We start from the raw sequence: 22,516 nt of genomic DNA, 5'->3' as shown, positions 1-22,516 counted from the left end.
GATAGGCCTATATCTAACCTATAAATGCACAGAATGCCTGCGTGTATGTGCGAGCGCGTGTCTGTGAGCGTGTGTTTGCCTGTCTCGAGAACCATCTGACCGATCGGCCTCAAACTTGGCGTGAGACGACTGGAGAGTGTTGCTGTGCCAATTGGGAAGTAGGTCGGATCAGCGGTTGTCCAGAATACCCAAAATCTCTGTATCTGTCTGTCTGTGTGCCTCTCATGCCAATATATGGAGATCCCTGATGTCATCAATATGCTGTCATCATAGTACTGACATCTTAGAGTACTATGAGAATGGGTAGGTGCAGGGACGTGCAGAGAATGTTAGAGAGGCAGGGGCTAAAATGTCTAAAGGGGCCTTTTGGTGAAAATATCGAAAATAGCAGACCTCCAAGCTCACAACGCGTCACGCTGCGGTGCGTTGTGAGCTTGGAGGTTGTCTATTTCCTATATGTGATAACACACTGAACTATAAGCATAATCAAGTCAATATTGGAGATGAGGCATAACAGCATGGAGTTCCGGTATGGCATGGAAAGAGGGCATTTGCATTTCTTTCACCATAGTAAAAAACTGCATTCATGGCCTAGAGAGGGCACTTTTTACAGACGGATAGAAGTGCATGTGTGCACGTGCCTGGGTAGATGCACAACCAGAAGGACATGTGTTTCCATCGGTCTAGTCAGGTTGGGTAGATGCACAACCAGAAGGACATGTGTTTCCATCGGTCTAGTCAGGTTGAAAGTGGGTAAAGACCCTGGGGCGCTGGCTCCAGGAGCATACCACTTAGGCATTGCCACAAAGGCATAGATGCCTGGCACGTCGCCGGTTCGATTCCCGATCCGGACAACCTCTGCCGCGTGTCACTCCCCATCTATCCCCCCATTTCCTGTCAGTCTACTTTCCTATCAATGAAGACATAAAAGCCCAAAAACAAATCTTAAAAAAAAAAAAGAAAGTGGTTAAAGACCCTGGACACAGGAAGCATAATCGTCGCTGTCGGGAAGAAACCTTGTATCTCCAGGTTTCAAATTTGTATGTTTATCTAATAAAGTAAAGCCCTGCTTCATCATACAAGACTGTCGCACAAGACTAGTGAAAACAGTAGATCTAGATTGGCTATTTTCACTAGTTTAAATTGTTTTTAAAATGATAAATGCAAAACAAACGGTTTTGGAGATACAAGGTTTCCACCCGACAACGATATGTTGTAAACCATCCAGTCAAATTAAACTGATGGTTTCAAAGTCATGAAAACCACTGGTTTTCAATTCTTTTCTTTGAAGGGCTGTAGGGGCGCTCCACTAAAGGCAGTGAAATAATTATTCTAGCCAGAAGATGGCGATGCTGTCTAGGGCATAGCATGACACACTGCATCAAAGATGGAAGTGCACTCTAGGGTAGTGGTTCTCAATCTTTTCAGGCCGCGACCCCCAAAATAATAACATTTTAACTGGGGACCCCCCCCCCCCCACCCTGATGAGCTCTAAGAGTTGAGCCATTACATTTTGTATAACACGGTTCTATTGTGAAACTAGTCGATCAATTACACATAGTATTATCTTTATTGAAGCTACACTTTGACTTTCAATAACAAATTGACGGAAGCGGAGTGATATGTGGCAGAGGAACGTCTGTGTTCATTAAATATGTAGGTTTATGGACAGCAAAGGTTACAAATAAAAACACACTTGCTCAGACAGAAAACACATACTGTCTGTCTGTCTGACAGACAGACAGACTCTCACAGGGGTCTGCAATGTCTGATCAGCCATAAGTACTGTCTGCATGAGTTGATGCTCTTGATTTATACCAGGGGTCTTCAACGTTTTCAGGCCAAGGACCCCTTAGCTGAGAGAGAGATGGAGCAGGGACCCCCACAACCTTTTCATAGATTCCATAGTTTCATTGTTTGACAGCACTAATCATCAGTGTGTTTTGGATTCCTGTCAATTTGTGTTTGCAGATATTTAACCACTTGAACCGTCAATACTTAATAAACTTGACCTTTCACTCTGTACTTAGTCTGCTCTTTTTCCCCCTCTACACCAAACCTCTTTGCCAAAGAAATAGCCGATCTACAAGCTCACAACGCCTCGCAGCGCGAGGCGTTGTGAGCTTGTAGATCGGCTATTTTTTGGCTAAAGTTCTCAGAATGTGGATGCTAGGGTTCAAGTGGTTAATATAAAAAAAGGGGAAAAAAGGTTTCTATCACACAAAGATTTGGAGGACCCCCTAGGGTCCCGGACCCCCTGTTGAAGACCCTTGTTATACAGTATCACCCTTTGGAACACCACACACTGGCTGAAAGTCCGCCCCAGAATAGGGGCGATAGTGTTCAAGTGGTTAAACACTCAGAAGAAATGTGCAGCGTAGGCTGTAGGAAGTGCTCGGTTCTTCTCTCCTTTCTTCCCCGGCTCTTGTCTTGCCTTCCTGAATTCTCTGCGTCCCTTTAGCTCAGTCATTAGTGTAGACGAGAGAGAGTTCACCTCCAAAGGATGGATTACATCTCCATATTAACTTGAGGCGGGTGCATTAAGATGCTGGACACTGATAATGTTTCTTTATCTACTCGTCTCCCCTGCTCCTTACAAATGAAGAGCCTGGTTAACTTATGCACTCGAGCCTCTTTTTTCCTTCCCCCCCCCCCCCCCCCCCCCCCCCCCATTGTTCCTCAGGGCAAATTGAATTAGAATGAACTGGAGTTTCTGTGGACTTTGCTCTCTGCGAGGAAAGAAAGGGAGGGAGAGAAAGGCAAAAGGGAGAACGAACGGCGAAGTGGAGAGAAAAGCCTGATTTATTCTCCACCGCTTGTTGAAAGCAACAGATTTTCGAGCTAATGAGATGCAATGCAATGCGTTGCTGACAGCGTGACACGGCTGGAAAATCGGTTGTGTTCAACATGCAGCGGAGTATTAATACAGCATTTCCGTACGACTGTGTGCCGCACGATGAAAATAGACGATCTACAAACTCACACCGCGTCACAATCTGATGCGTTGTGAGCTTGTAGATCGGCTGTGTCGCGGGCGTTGGGACTCCGGCACGGGACGAAGTATACTGTAAGTCAAGAGTGTAGGCGCCAGAGGCGTCAATTGGGTATGGCAAGGTATGGCAGCTGCCATACCTTGGCTACAGGGGGGGAAATAATTTACTTATTAAAATATATTCATCATGCCTGTTGCCATACCTTAGCTTTTGCTGAACTGACGCCACTGCAAAGAGGGGTTAGGAGTTCAACTGACTCCGGGATCTCCCTCCATGGTGACGTCACCCACTTGAAATTGAAGTGTCGGCGTTAGATTACAAACTGTGCTCCTTCTGCGGCTCTGGGTTTCCTTTTATAAAAAAAAAACATCCACTCAACGTAATTATCAGCGAAAACATTTCCAGTGATTTAGCTTTCTGGACAGGATAGCGTTTCATATTCTGAATTGAGTGTTTGGAAATTAATAGTGTTTATTTTAGCAATGCTTGAATTTGTGGCAAAAGGCAGAGACTGCTGACGGGGTGGGCTTGGTCAAACGAGGATGGGCCACAATTACATTTAGTGGAAAGAAATATGAATACAATCTCCGACTGTTTATTTAAGGATTTGACAGGGCTGGGTGAGGAACTGTCAACGTAATGTGTGTAGTAACTTGTTTACTTCCTATTCAACACAAAAGATTCAGATTGATTCAAAGCTAGAAAATATTATTTTTAAAAATTGTTTCATTAGGTTTGGCTTTTTTACCCTCCCCACAGCTGAGATGAACAGGAAGAATGGAAATAAAAACATAAACCAAATAGATAATAGTGAGTAATTAAATAGTAGTAGTAGTAATAAACTGAATTAAAAATAAATAAATTCAAGAGGAACAAGAAAATATATTAAAAAAGGTGTTTGGTGTTTAGAGACCATCAAATAGTAAAGAGGTCATGGGAAAGTTCAGAAATGAAAATAATTACAGTATTATATTAATTTAAAAAATAAATGATATCCATGCAGCCAATGGGCTACATTGTTATGCAGGGACATGCTGGGCCCCTGATTCAGCCTGGGAAAAAGAGTTGGAGAGGCCCTCATTGCGCGCTATAGAGAGAGATCTCTCTCTATAGCGCTGCTGCTACTCAAAGATTTGCCATTTCAGATCATGACAAGTGACAAGCCAGTGGGCCAATTACATGAGTTATAATGCGTCGTTGTCGGGTGGAAACCTTGTATGTCCAAAACCGTTTGTTTTGTATTTATCATTTTAAAAAATGATTTAAACTAGTGAAAACAGCCGATCTACAAGCACCGCGAGGCGTTGTGTGCTTGTAGATCTGCTGTTTTCACTAGTTATGTGCGACGGCCTTGTATGATGAAGCAGGGCTTTGCTTTGTGGAAAAAAATTACAAATTTGAAACTTGGAGATACGAGGTTTCTGCCCGACAGTGACGATTTACTTTGTTGGCCGCCCAGCCCCCAAAATGAAACGAAGGACGACATTTTATTTTTATTTATTTTTTCATAATGGCCAGCCTGGTCCGGCCGGGAATGAACCGGCCGTTCGGGAGTTGTCCCGCTCTTCCCAATGGCCAGCACGTCCCTGCTGTTATGAGAAACAGCGCGTAACACAGTGAAGTGCAGTGTTCACATGTAAAAATAGTAATACATTTGCCCATCACATAAATTAGTAAGTATAGCTATCTTCTTCACTACAATAGCCTGTCAGGGGAACAGGACAATTATAAATCATTCAACATGGCTAATAGACGATTACAATGGGCTGGTGGTATCACTTACTGGAGACGGTGTAAATGGTAATCATATGCACAACCTCTTGTGCCGCTTCGGTTCTGTATGTGTTATCATAACACTGTGTGCATAAACATGCTGATATGCAATAAACCTACCGTTGTTGTGTTCAATGCGTTATTATCAGGGACGTGCTGGCCATTGGGAAAAGCGGGACAACTCCCGAACGGCCGGTTCATTCCCGGCCGGTCCAGGCCGGCCATTAGGAAAAAAATTTAAATAAAATGTCGGCCTTTGTTCCATTTTGGGGGCTGGGCGGACAACAAAGTAAATCGTCACTGTCGGGCAGAAACCTCGTATCTCCAAGTTTCAAATTTGTAAATTTTTTCGCAAAGCAAAGCCCTGCTTCATCATACAAGGCCGTTGCACAAAAGTACTGAAAACAGCAGATCTACAAGCAGCTTGTAGATCGGCTGTTTTCACTAGTTTAAATAATTTTTATAATTATGAAATACAAAACAAACGGTTTTTGGACATAGAAGGTTTCCACCCGACAACGACGAAAAATAACTCATGTAATTGGCCCACTGGCTTGTCACTTGTCATGATCTGAAATGGCAAATCTTTGAGTAGCAGCAGCGCTATAGAGAGAGATCTCTCTCTATAGCGCGCAATGAGGGCCTCTACAACTCTTTTTCCCGGGCTGAATCAGGGGCCCAGCACGTCCCTGGTCATTATAACGCATAACTGGCAGCACAACGTGTGGATGCTTTGAATGCAATGTATTGTTGCTGTCAGCCGGGAGGGAACCTGCATGTCCAAAACCGTTACTTTATCAGTAAATAAAAGATCGGCGTTCCAATGGATCCATTGTGGTTATTTAGTCACAGGCTCTTGTTAATACTTTTCCTTGGTTAAGGATTTATAAACCCCAACGACAGACGTAACCACGTATAACCACAAAATGACTTCTTATCTATGTGTGTATGTGTGTGTGTATGTATGTATGTATGTATGTATGTATGTATGTATGTATGTATGTACAGTATGTATGTATGTATGTATGTATGTATGTATGTATGTACGTATGTACGTATGTATGTACAGTATGTCTGAATGTACCAGGCTTAACTCGGGCACTGTTCGAGTGAACAGCCTCAAACTTGGTAGTCTAGTGCAAGGGTTCCCCAACTTTTCAGGCCGGTCCCCCACAAAATAATCAAATTGGAACACCCTGGTCTAGAAATGGACCAGTGCCAATAGATCTACAAGCCCACAATGGGTCACAATGCTACAGCACATGGTGTGAACTTGTACAGTAGGTCGGCACTCCGCACTTGTATATCGACACTGTCAAATGACAAAGTATTATATAGCCTTAATTTATGGAAATACATAACAAAGTGAACAGTGGAGAGGTTTCTGCCCAATGGCGATGCTATTTAACATCTGATATTGAATAAGACCTGTCTGTGTGTAACAGGAATATATGCTCTTATCTCTTGATATTGAATAAGACCTGTGTGTAACAGGAATATATGTATGCTCTTATCTCTTGTGCTTAGAGTGCTCACGGAGCTGGTGTCCAAGATGAGAGACATGCAGATGGACAAGACAGAACTGGGCTGCCTTCGAGCTATTGTTCTCTTCAACCCAGGTATGTTCTGTTACCCCTAAACCTTTTTTTCTGCTTGATTTTTCTTCCATATAGACCCAGTCCGCAACTCAATCCATTATTATTGTACAATCAGTCTAGATCAAATGGTCAAAAAGAATATTAGGATACATTTAAACGAAAAGTGAACCATGTGAAATCATTCTGTGAAAACGGTATCACACAAACTGTGAAAAGTCCTCACAGAATACCGTTTGGCCCAGGTCTGCTCTGGAAGCACTCACAATGCATCGCAATGCTTTACATTTTGAACGTGTTAACAAATATGTTAATATGTATGTATACTGTATATTTGTAAAATATATCAACAACTTTCCAACATCCCATCGTGCATTGCGCAGAATGTGCAGGCAGCTTCCGGCGCCGCAGAATGATCTGCAAGCTCACAACGGTTGCATCTGCGACGCGGCGTAAGCTTGTATGTCTGCTGTTACAGTAACCGGAAGTGTCCCGCGAATAATGCTACAGTAAATTCTCGCTGAAACAGGTGGATATATATTAAAATAATGTGGAATTTCTTTTACAAAACCATTTAAGATGGATCTTGAGATGGATCCCTGACAGAAGATGTTTTCAGATGAGGGTCCGCGGAACAAATACATATTCATTTGAGGGTCTGTTTATGCCTGTGTGTTGCATGCTTGTGTGTGTGTGTGTGTGTGTGTGTGTGTGTGTGTGTGTGTGTGTGTGTGTGTGTGTGTGTGTGTGTGTGTGTGTGTGTGTGTGTGTGTGTGTGTGTGTGTGTGTGTGTGTGTGTGTGTGTGTGCGCGCGCGTGCGAGAGATCAAGAGCAGCCTCCAGCCCTCAGCCTGCTTTAGCACGGGCACTCTGCTCCTGTGTTCAGCATGGTGTACTAGTCATCATACAGCCTTTTCTGTCTGATTCCAAAGTAATTAGGAGCTCACTGGGGCTTGTCCTGACTGCAGGCTGAGTGGGTGTAGCAGGGGGCTGTGGGGTCTAGGGATGGGACGATATGAAAATGTCATATCACGATTACTGTGACAAAAGAAATGTGATTATCGCGATTTACGATATTATCATGATAATCAAAATGATCCTGGGACGGAACATCTGTTGCGACGCGTTGTGAGCTTGTAGATCGGCTATTTTTTGTCAAAGACATTTGATAGAGAGTGACAAAAGACTGTATCGAGTACTTATATTATTGTCCCTTTTACCAATTATAGAGGGTTTAAGTGGTACCGGATATGCAGCTCGGCAAATAAAAGGTGAAGTGATCCCAGTGCATGACGGAGGACGATATCACGATAAATTAAATCTCCACCATACGATTATCGTGAGTGTTTTTTGTCACGATAAACGATAGTACCGCTTATCGTCCTATATCCCTAGTGGGGTCTGGTAATGCACTAAAATGTACCCATTCCCACAGAGTCTGATGTGACAGGCCCAGCAACAACAGACATGGATTCACGTTGTTTTGTTTATCCAGAAAAGAAAATGATCAATCAATTATGTTTCCTCTGTTGATTCTAAAAAGAATTGTCCTCTAGATCAACTCAACATCAACTTCAGTTTATTATCACAGGTTTATACCAGGTATAAAACAATGGTTGAAATGATTGTGTGCAAGCTTCCCACTAATTGCAGTTTCAGTTTAAATAAATGATATAAATAAGAGTGCAGGAAAAATGTAACCTGTTTTCTCGCTTTACTTTTGCTCTCACTCCACCTCATATCCTCTCTTTCGCAAAGCAAAGCCCCGCTTCATCGTACAAGGCCGTCGCACAAAAGTAGTGAAAACAGCAGATCTATAAGCACACAACGCCTCGCAGTGCGAGGCGTTGTGTGCTTGTAGATCGGCTGTTTTCACTAGTTTAAATCATTTTTAAAATGAAAAATGCAAAACGAACAGTTTTGGACATACAAGGTTTTCACCTGACAACAACGAATAGCATATGAATTTATAATACTGTCACCAGTAGGGGGGCCCTTGGGTTTATTAAACCCATCAACCCTATACAAATTACGCTTGTGCTCTTCTCTCATGGAATACTACCAAGTACGACACAATGGTGCGCACGTGGAACAAATTGAATTTTCACTCACTTCTTTACACCTGTAAACCAGTGTTGATTTTCAAATCAAATATGTATGTGTTTTTCGTCATAGTCTTTTGAATACATTTAGTTTTAGTCATATTTTAGTCATTGGAAATGTTTTAGTTTTAGTCGACTAAATATCGTAAGATTTTAGTCAATTAAAATTTTCAGTCGACTAAATCTACAGTTGATTTAGTCATCGTTTTTATTGATTTCTTATTCGGTTTTTCGTCAGTGAAAAAGAGGCAGTCGCCATAGTTTTAGTCGACGAACTCATCACTATATTGTTGTGATTGTGTTGTGATTGTGTTGTGATTGTGGGTGCCCCTCCGCAGACTCCAAAGGTCTGTCCAATCCAGGCGAGGTAGAGGCCCTGAGGGAGAAGGTGTATGCGTCTCTGGAGGCCTACTGCAAACAGAAATACCCCGAGCAGCCTGGCAGGTACTGTATGATGATGCGTGGCAAGGGCTGTCACAATTATTACATAATCGTCTAATCGTGATTATTTGACATAATCGCAATTATTTTGTCATAATCGTCATAATCGTGAATGTTGGAAAATGTCCGAAATAGTGGAAATAGCAGATCTACAAGCTCACAGCGCGTCGCATCGCGACGCGTTGTGAGCTTGTAGATCGGCTATTTCCACTATCAAAGTTATTTTTTAAGTAGTAAGTTGTCAAATATGTCAGTAATTTCTTTGTATATTTAGGTTATGTGTCATATCTACCATGTGCAACTTCAAAGCCTAAAAGCCAAACAGAAATGTAACGACAAATGCAACGACAAAAACACAATTAAATCGTTAATCGCCAATTATTTGAGTGACAATTAATCGTCATGTAAAATGTCATATCGTGACAGCCCTATGCGTGGCACCTGGAGCTACAGGACTGTGTTTCTCAAACATTCACATTTCAAGGTCTCCCCATAACTCGATGACAGTGTACAAATGGAACCCTGACGGGTTCATTTGGTTCCGTTTGTACACTGTTATTAGAGTTACAGCCTTGTGTGGGTCAATTTAGACCGCCCTAAAGTAGTGGTTCTCTACCTGAGGTTCGGGACCCCAAGGGGTGTCACCAAATTATTTTGGGGGGGGTTCCCAGATGATTAACTTAACACTTTGCCAGCCGAAATAGAATGGCTTGTTGTAGATTAGCCTTGAAATGTATTATATTATGATCTGAACCGCGTTCATTTTACAAGACATTCAGCGCTATATCACGTGGTCTTCATCCCCCATTACCATACCGCAATCCCCGTTGTATACTCACCACAGTTCCCAGTGAAATTATTCAATCTGCATTGGCTTAGAGTGGGGGTTTCGGCCGACGCATCTTATCCCTGTGCGTTTCGCGTGCACGATCCGTTCACGTAAATGTCGGCTCAAATAATCCACGTATGACTCAAGAGTAGATATGAGCATTTTCGCTCGCATAGCCCCCAGCACTCCTGCTATACTAGCACTAACGTATAAACAGAAAATGGACGGCTGCTGGGAAGCCTCTGCAAGGAATGGACCTGACGTCACTTCTGCTTCATGTCAGACGAGCCATGCGCTATCGATGGACGAGTGGTGACTAGGGAAGGTTAGACGATCGCCGATTTTCGGATAAAAATCATTTATTTCGTTTTTAATGACCCAGTACGGTAAAAGACGGCGCGGCTGAGACTCCTTGCTCAGATGTCCGGTATATTCCGCTTTTAATATTAAGGGGCTCCCCGTGGCTTGCAAAGTGTTAATGTGCAACATTGTTTTCTCACTCAACAGTAGAAACCAAACCAACGCAACGTTTAGGTTTATAGAGGGTGTCTGCAAATTTCTAGAGTGACAATTTAAGGACTTTTTAACACCTCAAATTTAAAAAATAAATGACAAATTAAACACTGGCCAAATTGTCAAATATTTAGAGGCAGAAATTGTGAAAATAGCAGATCTACATGCTCACAACGTCTCGCAAGGCGAGGCGTTGTGAGCATGTAGACCTGCTGCTTTCAAAATAGAGCCGTGTTATACAAAATGTAATGCCTCAACTCTTAGTGCTTGTCAAGGTGGGGAGTTAAAATATGATCATTTTGGGGGTCACAGCCTGAAAAGGTTGAGAACCACTGCCCTAAAGGAACCCACAGAGTCCCTGGAATCCGCTTTTAGAACCACTGCTATAGGGCTGCAACAGTTCATCATCCAAATAAAGGATTTAATCGATTATAACAAAGTAGGCTACTTCTGTATTGCAGTATGGATACTTTTACTTAAAGAGGTGGTGCCATAGTTTTGTACTTTTTCTGTTTTGTATAGTGTCTATTGAGTAAACATTACGCCAATAGACCACAGGGTGGGGTTATAATGTGCAAATTTGCCTTCTCTGAGTATTTTTGGTCCTTCCTGAAAGATATAACAATAATAATCATCCTTTTACCATACCCCCAACGCTGTGGGTATGGCTAACTTCAGCTGGGTCACCACCCACCTGACAACTAGTTGTGACCACATAAAAACATAATTTTTAACTCTTTCTGTGCACTTTTTGGGGAAAAAGTCTTCCCACTAGTATACCGTATTTTCCGGACTATAAGGCGCACTTAAAAGCCTTTAAATTTCTCAAAAAACTACAGTGCGCCTTATAGTCCAGTGCGCCTTATATATGGATCATTCATTGACATTGACATTCCCTTTAGCACAGCTCCATCTGTTGGATGCATAATGCAACGGTAGCGTCTATTATGTGCGCCTTATAGTCAGGTGCGCCTTATATATGAAAACAGTTTGAAAATAGACCATTCATTGACAGTGCGCCTTATAGTCAGGTGCGCCTTATAGTCCAGAAAATACTGTAATCATAATAGCTGATCATCATGTTTCTTTGGGGGGGGAGGGGGAAATGGCACCCCATCTTTAAGTAAAAACATTTGAGTACTTTTTCCACCACTGCTCCTACTACTTAATTTATCTGCAGACTACTTTATTTTGGATATTGTTTCAGCTCTTTATTACATTACAGATTACATATAGAATCATATGGTTTTCCTTTGTGAGGACTTACATGAATCGCAATGCTTCAAAGGGCTATTTATGATGAGCTCAGGAAAAAAAGAAAACATCATACAATTTCAATATTTCTCCTCCTAAAACTATGCACCATATCGTCGTTGTTGGGTGGAAAACCTCGTATCTCCAAGTTTCTCTGCTGTTTTCACTAGTTTAAATCTTTTTTAAAATGCAAAATGCAAAATGAACGGTCTTGGACATACAAGGTTTTCACCCGACAACGACGATATGTGGCACCTGAGTGTGATTCCTCGCAGATGTTGGAAAAACAGTAGGGATACTGTACCGCATTGTACCACTTTTCCTTTCATGTCATTCTCATTCATCCGTCTCTTTGTCAAGAGAATAACGCTGAGATTTCTTCTTTTTCTTCTTCTCTCCCCCTGTGTTGTGTTGTGTTGTATTGCGTTGTGTTGTGTTGTGTTGTGTTGTGTTGTGTTGTGTTGTGTTGTGTTGCGTTGTGTTGCGTTGTGTTGTGCCGTGGCAGGTTCGCCAAGCTGTTGCTGCGGTTACCAGCGCTGCGTTCCATTGGTCTGAAGTGCCTGGAGCACTTGTTCTTTTTCAAGCTCATCGGCGACACGCCCATCGACACCTTCCTCATGGAGATGCTGGAGGCGCCCCATCAAATGACATAATGGTGGGAGGACATGGCCTATAGGACACCTTTCTCCTCCCGTCACCACCCACCTTCCCTTTTAACCCATTCAGAACGGGGTACACATTATGGTGTATCATTATTCTATGCTTTAACTATTGAAAAATAGCAGATATACAAGCTCACAAGCGAGCTTGTAGATCTGCTATTTTTGAAAAATCGTGAGAATTATATTTTTTTTACCCGATTCTATAAGTGTCTTTTGAATCCTTCTAAGATTTAAAAAAAAAAAAAAACTATGTTTCTATATGTCAGCAATCTGGCCAGCCATCGTCAAAGAAAAGGTCCTTTTCACTTAACTGGAGCTCAGTTGGTCTGTTCTTCAGAGACTAACTATGTCAGTGGTTCTCAAACCTTTTCATGTGAAGGGCCCCCAAAATGGTATGTATTTGGCCACGGACCCCCATCTCAAAATATTATAGTTCCAAGGACCACCCAGAAGCAAAATTTGAGTTACAAACGTTCGCTTTGAAAATACATATATTCAAAGATTTGCACACATTTCTCACGACTTTTTCAAAAATAGCAGATCTACAAGCTCGCAGCGCGGCACTCGGTGCCACGCTGTGAGCTTGTATATCTGCTATTTTTCACTGGTTAAAGCATTCAATAATCCTATGCCTAAATGGGTTAAGAAATGAAAAATCCCACCGCTGCCGGTAACGCCACTACCATCCCCCCCCCCCCCCCCCCCCCCCCCCCTGGTGGACGTGGAGTCGCTGTGGACGTGTTCGAATCCCCCCCGCTCCGGCAAAAGAGACAGATTCATCCAAAAAACTGAGAAACACGGGGGCACCCCCTCCCCTCCCTTTTCTCTTCTTTGCTCCCTTTGACGTGTTTCGATAAAATGAAAACCCATCGTGTCTAATGGGTCTGTTTTATACCTTGTACAAATATATAAATAAGAAATATATATATATGAAAAATCCTGAGACAAAACGAGTGACAACATTGGACTGAAATGAGGACGGACTGAGGATACATGGATTGTATTGAGCCATTGTTTTGGTCGTTGCTTTTTATTCTTTTATTGATTTGTTCTTTTTCTTTTCTTTTTTTTTCTAACATGACAAACAAAAGACAATGGTGATCAGGTCTAACACCCTTTTGCCTGATTTATGCTTGGAATGCGCATCGTGTCGTGCACCAAAAATAGCCGATTTACAGGGTTCCCCAATTAGTTTTCCCTCAAGGGCCGAATTATGTCTAGAGTGCTAAGCCGAGGGCCGCAACATTGCAGGGGGCAAGGGTGCCGTTCCCACTACTCCAGCGTCAGTTTTTGTTGTTGTCGGGTGAAAATCTTGTATGTCCAAAACTGTTCGTTTTGAATTTATCTTTTTAAAAATGAGTCAAACTAGTGAAAACAGCCGATCTACAAGCACACAACGCCTCGCGGTGCGAGGCGTTGTGTGCTTGTAGATCTGCTCTTTTTCCACTACTTTTGTGCGACGGCCTTGTATGATTTGCGAAAGAACGTAAAAATTTGGAGATACGAGATTTCCACCCGACAACGACACGATATACTAGTGTCGTTGCTGCTCTTATACCACCAATGCATTATTACCGGGGTTGGTGTGGGCCAGACAGTATCCCCCCGCGGGCCGCAAATGGCCCGCGGGCCACCTATTGGGGAACCTTGTTGTAGATCGTGATTCATTTTTTTTGGTGCTCGACACACAGGCGTGCGACAAAGTCTAAATCTGGCTTGGGCTCCGCTCGCAGGTGGGGTTTCAAACAGCGGTGGGGATGTCATTGGATGCGCAGTGTTGTGAAGGGGCCTCCAACCCCATGCTTCAGAACCTTTCGGGACTAGCGTTGGAGAAGGACTGGACGGGACACGCCTGGAAAGATTAACACTTACATTTTCCTGCGTTCAGTTACAGGACAAGCCGGGCAACAGCAGGTCAGGTCCTGCTCCGTCTGGTTTGGAGAGGTGTATTATAAGCCTCTAATATTTGGACTTGCAAGCGGGGAAGAATCAGACTGCAGGTGCTCAACTCAGGTCTCTACTCAAATCCAGTGACAAGTTAAACCACGTCTTTCTCTTGCTAACACTGTGTAGCGTTGGAGATAATGGGAGAAGACGCAACGTTAGTCCCGGAATCGGCCCCTTCAGAAGATAATGCAATGACTGAGCGCGGAGTTGGGAGACCGAGCTTCAGCTGGGACTATCTGCACATGTCTTGAATGGTAATGGTAACCCTGGGTAGAAGGACGCTATATGCCTCTGGGCTTTTTGTCTTTTTTCCCCACACCTTTTTTTGACATCCTCAGCCTCACAATAGCTGTATGCTACATGAACATCACTGTGTGTGTGTGTGTGTGTGTGTGTGTGTGTGTGTGTGTGTGTGTGTGTGTGTGTGTGTGTGTGTGTGTGTGTGTGTGTGTGTGTGTGTGTGTGTGTGTGTGTGTGTGTGCGTGCGTGCGTGCGTGCGTGCGTGCGTGCGTGCGTGCGTGCGTGCGTGCGTGCGTGCGTGCGTGCGTGCGTGCGTGCGTGCGTGCGTGCGTGCGTGCGTGCGTGCGTGCGTGCGTGCGTGCGTGCGTGCGTGCGTGCGTGCGTGCGTGCGTGCGTGCGGAAAGGCTATGTATGGCCAAGGTGTGCAGAAAACTCTTGAAACATTGACGGTTGGATCTTGGCTGTTGGTTTTTGTCCAAGACAGCGCCGCGGGGAATTGTTGTGGGACCAAAGCAAAGTGCTTTTTGAAGTGATGCCATATCTCTTTTTTTTTTCTCTTTCTCGTATTCCTCTGGCCTCTGAGCTCCCTTTGCATCTCTTTCTTACACACCAACACACACCCTTACTGTATATTCCCTCTTTCTTGCGAAATTCACCAAACCATTATCTCTTCCTCGCCCAGTAACCCCATGGCACCTCGCAGTTGGAGCCTAGCTTCAGAGCCACCTTCTATCTACCTGTACAGGACGTTACAACCGTACGCAGTATTGATGGTGTTTTTTTTGTTTGTTTTTTTGTTTCGTTTAATAGTTTCTTTTTCACTTAAACAACAATTCGCAATTACCTCCTTTAAACCCATTTAGAACGGGTACACAGTATTGTGTATCATTATTTTATGCTTTAACTATTGACAAATAGCAGATATACAAGTTCACAGCGCTGCGAGCTTGTAGATCTGCCATTTTTTTAAATCGTGAAAATTTTAATTTTTACCCAATTCTATAAGTGTCTTTTGAATCCTTCTAAGGTTTTTTGAAAAACCTATGTTTCTATGTCAGCAATCTGGCTAGCCATCGTCAAAGAAAAGGTCCTTTTCACTTAACTGGAGCTCAGTTAGTCTGTTCTTGAGAGACTACTATGTCAGTGGTTCTAAACCCTTTTCATGTCAAGGACCCCCAAAATGATATGTATTTGGCCACGGACCCCCATCTCAAAATATTTAGTTCCAGGGACCACCCAGAAGCAAAATTTGAGTTACAAACGTTCGCTCTAAAAATACATACAGTATATTCAAAGATTTGCACACATTTTACGACTTTTTTCCAAAAATAGCAGATCTACAAGGCTGTGAGCTTGTATATCTGCTATTTTTCAACAGTTAAAGCAGTCAATAATCCTAGGCCTAAATGGGTTAAAGTTCTTTGACACGCTTCCTCCCCAGAACAGTGCGTGGGAGAAGTGCTTGTCGTTGCAGCAAGAGCCATTGTTTTTTTTTTTGTTTGTTTCGTTTGTTTGTCTGTTTGTTTCTTGGCACTTAACCTCATGACAGTGGAGCCAGGTTCCTTCACAGAGAGGCGATACAGTATATACTGTACCCCTGGGGAGCAGGAACCGTCCTCCCTCGGAGTACCAACGTTCACTCTGTCTCTCGGCACTTCTCCGGACAAACGAGTGTCATTCGAGTCAAACTGAAAAAAAAGTTGAACGGTGTTTCTGTTGCGTATAAATATGCTACACGCCCGTATCTCTGCTTCTTTCCCTTTTTCTTTCTATGCTGCAGCTGCTGCAAAACTATGCACCAAGCGCATTTCCAAAGATTGTCAATGGAACGGTCGTGTTTTTATAGTGTAAAAGTATGGCTTAAACCGGCACTGCTTTCAATGGACAGAACCAGTGTTTGTGAGATATGGGTCTGACTCCTATGTGATTTCTTCCTTTACAGGAGGTATGAGTACCTTAGACAGCTACCTTTTTATTTAGATATTTGATGATTGGTGGCCATTTCTGATTTCTGTATCAATGCCTATAGAAAGCCTATACTGCTACACGGCTCCTGAAATAGTCCAAAATTGTTTCCCGTTTATAGATTGCGTAGCGCATTGGTACAATATTTCAGAAAATAATCTATAACCTCAGACCTTACGATATAAATTTCCTCTGATTATTTTAAGGGGTTTCAATTCATTTCAGGACACATTTGTTACACCAGGGGCCAGTGGCAGTAACGCCTACCATGGGATACGATAGCGAAAACAAAATATCGTCGTTGTCGGGTGAAAACCTTGTATGTCCAAAACTGTTTGTTTTGCATTTATCATTTTAAAAAGGATTTAAACTAGTGAACGTTGTGTGCTTGTAGATCTGCTGTTTTCACTACTTTTGTGCGACGGCCTTGTATGATGAAGCAGAGCTTTACTTTGCGAAAGAAACTTACAAATTTGAAACTTGGAGATACGAGGATTCCACCCGACAACGACGACATGTTCATCAATAAAAGGAATTGTCTGGGATATTAACACCCCGTGAAGGAATGAATGATATACCAGTCCTGTCATACAGTATAATATGTGTTCTTCAAGTCTTGGGTGAAGTTTCAGCGGCACACATCAAGTGTAGTAACCTGACTCTGCCATTGCAGCAGTGGTAAAAGTAGAGTCAGGTTACAAGTCTAGTCCTCGTCCTCGACATAGAAGTTGTTCTCAATGAAGATCGATGTTGTTAAATAAAATGTAAGGCTACAGTACGTGCTTCATCCACATGTGAAGCTGTCAGTGGTGTAAAGTAACTAAGTACTTTTACTTAAGTACTGTACCTAAGTACAATGTTGAGGTATTTGTTCTTTACTTGAGTATTTCCGAGTGTCAGTACTTTTACTTCTTCTTCGAATCAAAATGTTGTACTTTTACTCCACTACATTAATTGGAAATATTAGTTATTAGCTACTTTGCAGATATAAATTACAATATTACAAAACATATATTAAAGGAGCTATAGTCAACTTTGTCTTGAAAAACGGATGCTAAAATAAAAAATAATGTTTCGAAAATATTTTATGAAAAAATAAGCTTCATATATGTGTTTCTATTCAAAAATGACCACTAAAAGCGTGAAATAATGATAAAATAATCATTTTGGCCATTGTCAGACGAGACCGACACTTTGTTTACATTCTAATCTATAGACTAGGATGTAAACAAAGTGTCGGCCCTACAATGAAAAAGTTGACTATAGCTCCTTTAACCACTTTAGCCCTATTTTATACCTAGGCTATTTGAAAATAGCCGATCTACAAGCTCACAACGCGCCGCGATGCGACGCGTTGTGAGCTTGTGGATCGGCTATTTTCAAACATTTTGTACTTTTACTTTTGGTACTTTAAGTACATTTTGATGCCAACACACATACTTTTACTCAAGTACATTTTGAATTCCGGACTTTTACTTGTAACAGAGTAATTCTATATTTCAGTATTGATACTTTTACTTAAGTAAAGTATGTGAGTACTTTTTACACCACTGGAAGCTGTAGATCCCCATGTTTCCTCCTCGTTGGAAGACTAAGGTTCTAGGACCGGGTTCTAAGACTAAGGTTCTAGGACCGGGTTCTAAGACTAAGGTTCTAGGACCGGGTTCCAATGCCAATGTTGCGAGGGTGAGGTAGACTGTAGGTGGGATTGTATCATTAGTTTGTGAGACAAGGTTTGGGCCCAGAGAGAATTATTGAGAAACCTGGCCGCCATGGAAGAGCTGTGACTGCCCCCTTGTGGAAGAGATGCAGTACTGCAACATTACTTGAATTTTATACAAGTATTTAATCAGACAAAAAAGGCACTTTTTTTCATCAATGCTAGTATTCCTCTTGGTCAGACGCAACCTCAGTTTGTGTGCTCGTTAAGATTGAAAGAAAAGAAACAAAGCAATAACCTCAGTATATGAACCATTGGCTTGTTCTTTAATTAATGCGGCTCATTAGCTTCAGTGAGGTGGCCCGTAATGAGGTGTTATTTTGGAATATCCAGGTGACAGTATTGACTGCCAGGTTGAGCTCAGTTTACAGTATTTATATTCTGGGATAATGATGCTTATGTATTAGTAAAACAAAAAAAGAAGAAAAGAATCACCTAAATATTTTCAACCTAAGCACTAGGGTAGAGGGAATTGTTCTTTTTCAGATTTTTTTTTTGTCATTTCTTTTTTTTTTTTTTTCCCCCCTCCTTCTAATTACCAGCCAGGCCAAACCCAGTGGACAAATATACAGTAGCAGTTGAAATGCATGGCCCACTAACCTTGAAAAGAAGATTTGTTTTGCTATTCCATTTAATTCCGACACTATTCATTTCCCAAAATGATGTTGACTGTTCTCTTGCATCTGACTTATGTCTCATTACACTGAGCTCTATTAGTTTTTACAGTGATTGGAGACCCTTGGTATATTGAATCAAATTCTCTATGCTGCTGTGTGTCCGAGTATGAATTGAGCACAAGCCATAAGCAAATGCAAACCTCTAATGCAGGACATTGACGGAGAATGGTATTCTTTGACTAATGAAAATTATCACCTAGATAGAATAAATAGGCAAACTGTTCTAAACAAATAGGTGAGACATTGTTTTATTCAACTTAGTGTTTTATGGTGTTTTACAAAGACATTTCACGAGTGGAATTCTTTGTTTACTTTGATTTTCATTTGTTTTTGAAATTTTGACTTTCTAACGAGCTAAACTCAATCAACCAGCAGAATCACAGCATCTCTAAACTGAAAAGAACCAGCTCTGAGCAATTCATGGGACCTAAAAAAGAAGAGCAGCAAACATAACACGCGCGTGTGCGTGTACACACACACACACACACACACACACACACACACACACACACACACACACACACACACACACACACACACACACACACACACACACACACACACACACACACACACACAAAAAGAAAGGTTAATAGACTTTAAGCCCTCCAAAATGTATTTGTTGCTTGGCTATATTGTATGTTTAAAATGTAATCAGGAAAAGCTAAGCTTGTGACACAATCACTGCTTTCTTTGTTGCATAGACAGTAAATTGTCTGAGAAAAAAAAAAGAAAAAAGAAGAAAAAAAAGGAAATAACTTCTGAAAAGATCTATTTTTGTACAAAGTTAATTTTATCCCTTGCTTATGTATTCTGTTCCTTCTCATTTCCTTCAGTGGGCTGTTGTACACATTGTTTGTGGAAAAAGAAAAAAGTTGATTTGGAAAGGCAAGGAGAGAAGAATCATTGTGAGGGTGAGGAGCGGTGAACTTGGCACCCTGGAAACTTGCCTCCTTTGCCCTTTTCAAGCTATTGCTATAGAAGAAGGGACTGTCCTCTTTCATTATATTTTTAAGGAGATGGAATTTCCTCATCTGTTCTTTGTGGGTTGTTTCTCTGATGTTCTATCTTTCATGGACAGAAAAAAAAAAACTATTATTAAAAAATCTTAAAAGTACGTTTTGTTGTCTGGTCTACTCCATGGTGATCTACGTGGATATCAGTAAAGTCCTGTATTGAAGAGTATTGACTAATCATGGCCGAAGGCTCTTATGTTTTAGACCAGGGGTGGGCAGCTTTGATGATGGCGAGGGCCACTATATTTCCACCTTCACTCCAGAGGGCCACATTGCATATTGCTTCGTCGTACTTTGTCATTCTAGTATTGCATACAATAGAAGCAAAAATAGCAGATCTACAAGCTCAAAAGCGTGATGCGTTTTGTAGATCGGCTATTTTTGCTTCTTTTGAATTGGAATCCTGAATCATTTTTTGTTATTTCTTAATTGGAATCCTGAAATGTAACATTTTGATTTAATTTCAAACACATTTATATACTCATGTTAACTTTATGAACCTAAATACAAATACATTGGACATAAAAAAATACTAGGGCTGGGATGCGATTCAAATTTTTAATCTAATTAATTACAGGCTCTGTGATTAATTAGTCGCAATGAATCGCATTTTAATCGCACATTGATATTTGACCTGAGAAGCATTTTATTTCAAGTAAAACACATTTTGTCGTACGAGTGAATCAACAAGTGAGTTTTTTAAATCTAAATTTCACATCCACTGGGCCAAGCAAAGCGCTCTGATCGGCTACTTATCCCTTTGCATTTGTTGTCTCTTCTTGGTTGGTGCATCGATATGATCGGTATGCCCGAACTGAAGGTTCTGTGGTGCAAAAACTAAGTGCGATTAAAATGCGTACATTTTTTTAATCGCATACATTTTCTGTAATTAATCGCAATTAATCAGTTAAAGTCCCAGCCTTAAAAAATACATTTTAATACAGCTATACTAGTCATTAAGTAATGACTTAAAGATGAGAAGGCAATGAGTCCCATCAAGGCGAAACACCCAGAGAAAAGTGAGTCCCAAAATACCAAAAAATCCCCAAAAAAGTGAGTCCCAAAATCAAGGCAAAACACCTGGAAAAAGGTGAGTCCCATCAAGGCGAAACACCTGGAGAAAAGTGAGTCCCATCAAGGCGAAACAACAGAAGAAAAAAAATCATGCAAATGAGGTCCAAGTCAGACAACCCTGTGTGAGAGATGGTGTAGTTGTATAAAGAACTGACTCTCAGTGCAGAGGTCTCATGTTCAAATTTCAGTCCTCCCACATTGCTGTAATACATTTTCAACATTAAAATACAAAAGAACATGTCAAAATATCTGTATTGGCATATGGTTTAGCAGCCTGGTGATTGGACTCTCAGTTCAAAGGATCCATGTTCTAATCCGAGTCCTAGTAGGAATAAAGTTAATACCTCTGATGAGAGACGGTCTACTCTAGTGGTCTAAAGATCAGCCTCTCAGTGCTGAAGTTCCAGGTTCAAATCTCAGTCCTCCTGCGTTGCTGTATTACTTGGACCTTTTTCAAGGCTAAAATACAAAAGAAGTAGTCAAAAGCACCAGGAGCAACTCAAAAGCACCAGGAGATACCTGTTGAGGGCCCAAAGGTGCCTTGGCTCAATGGTATGGTCGCTTGATCGGTTGTCCCTGCTTCAGGCAGGTTTCAGACAGGTTCAAGTCCCATGCCCAAGGTACATGGAGGACCATCGTGGAGGGGTGTCCCTCCCCCTGTTTCCTGAGAGCTAAAGGCGGGGGGTTATATCTGAAAGAACTCTCTCCAACAAACATTTTACAGAAAAAATTCTGTTGTGACAGCATGCCTTGAGAGCACTGGAAGAAGTTGAGAAAATTTAGACAATTTTAGCCTTAAAAAGGTTAATGTACTCCAGAGATGGACTCTAGGTTGAGTGGGATTTGAACATGGAACCTCTTAACTGAGTCTCTGAGTGTTAGACCATTAGGCCATCTCTCACTGTAAATGTGTTCTGGTGCTTTTGAGTAATGTAATAGAGCAGCAGTTAGTAGGGTGACTGGGTTTTGAACACAGAACCTCTGCACCTTAAGTCTGATCTTTAGACCACTACACCATCTCCAACCTAAAAAGACATCAGGTGCTTTTGAGTAATTATTTTGTACTTTACCCATGAAAATGTCAAAGTAAAACAGCAATGTAGGAGGATTGAGATTTGTACATGGAACATCAGCAATGAGAGTCTGATCTTTAGACCACTACTCCATCGCTCACTAACTTTTGAGTGCTCTTGAGTTATTCTTTTGTATTTGAACCTTAAAAAGGTCCAAGTAAAAGAGCAATGACCTATGGGAGAACTGGGATTTGAACATGGCTGCTCTGAACTGAGAGACCAATCATCAGTCCACTAGACCATATACAGGGATGGCAACATTGGAATCAATGGAATGTCAGAACCAATAAGATTTCTATTTCTTTTTTTTAAGGGGTTAGGGGGGAGATTCCCTAAACGGGGTCTGAGGGTCCTCCCCCAAGAACTTAATCTTAACATATATATATTTTCCTGTGTTTTATTGAATTGAATTGAATTTTACACTAATGATTCGCCATGCAACTCCTTGCAACACGGGTCAATCTCACCAAAGCAGCTCTTTGCAACTGTCATAGTTGTGGATAGAACGTTAGAATTACATTTTATTTTAGTCTTGTAATATAGACTACAAATACAAGATCTATAATGTTCAGACTCTCAGAGCATTGATACGATCAAATCCCAGGCATAGTTACTGTTTTTTGATAAGACAATATCACTGGTT

The 22,516-nt window shown here is 41.6% G+C and overlaps 1 protein-coding gene across 1 annotated transcript in view; it reads left to right on the top strand.

Annotated features, from left to right (window-relative positions):
* Positions 1-12,664, top strand: part of rxraa (retinoid X receptor, alpha a) — a 269,828-nt gene extending 257,164 nt beyond the window's left edge. The window contains 3 exon segments of the mRNA XM_080743804.1: positions 6,294-6,385; positions 8,801-8,906; positions 12,005-12,664. Coding sequence (XP_080599930.1) covers positions 6,294-6,385; positions 8,801-8,906; positions 12,005-12,152 — 346 coding nt within the window. The 3' untranslated portion in view covers positions 12,153-12,664.
* Positions 12,665-22,516: the final 9,852 nt, after the last annotated feature.

The sequence above is a fragment of the Nannobrachium achirus genome (genome assembly GCF_963921795.1).
Source record: "Nannobrachium achirus genome assembly, chromosome: 15".
NCBI classification, from domain to species: Eukaryota; Metazoa; Chordata; class Actinopteri; order Myctophiformes; family Myctophidae; genus Nannobrachium; species Nannobrachium achirus.
The sequence above is the reverse complement of the archived record's forward strand: the minus strand, read 5'-3'. Positions and strand labels throughout refer to the sequence as shown.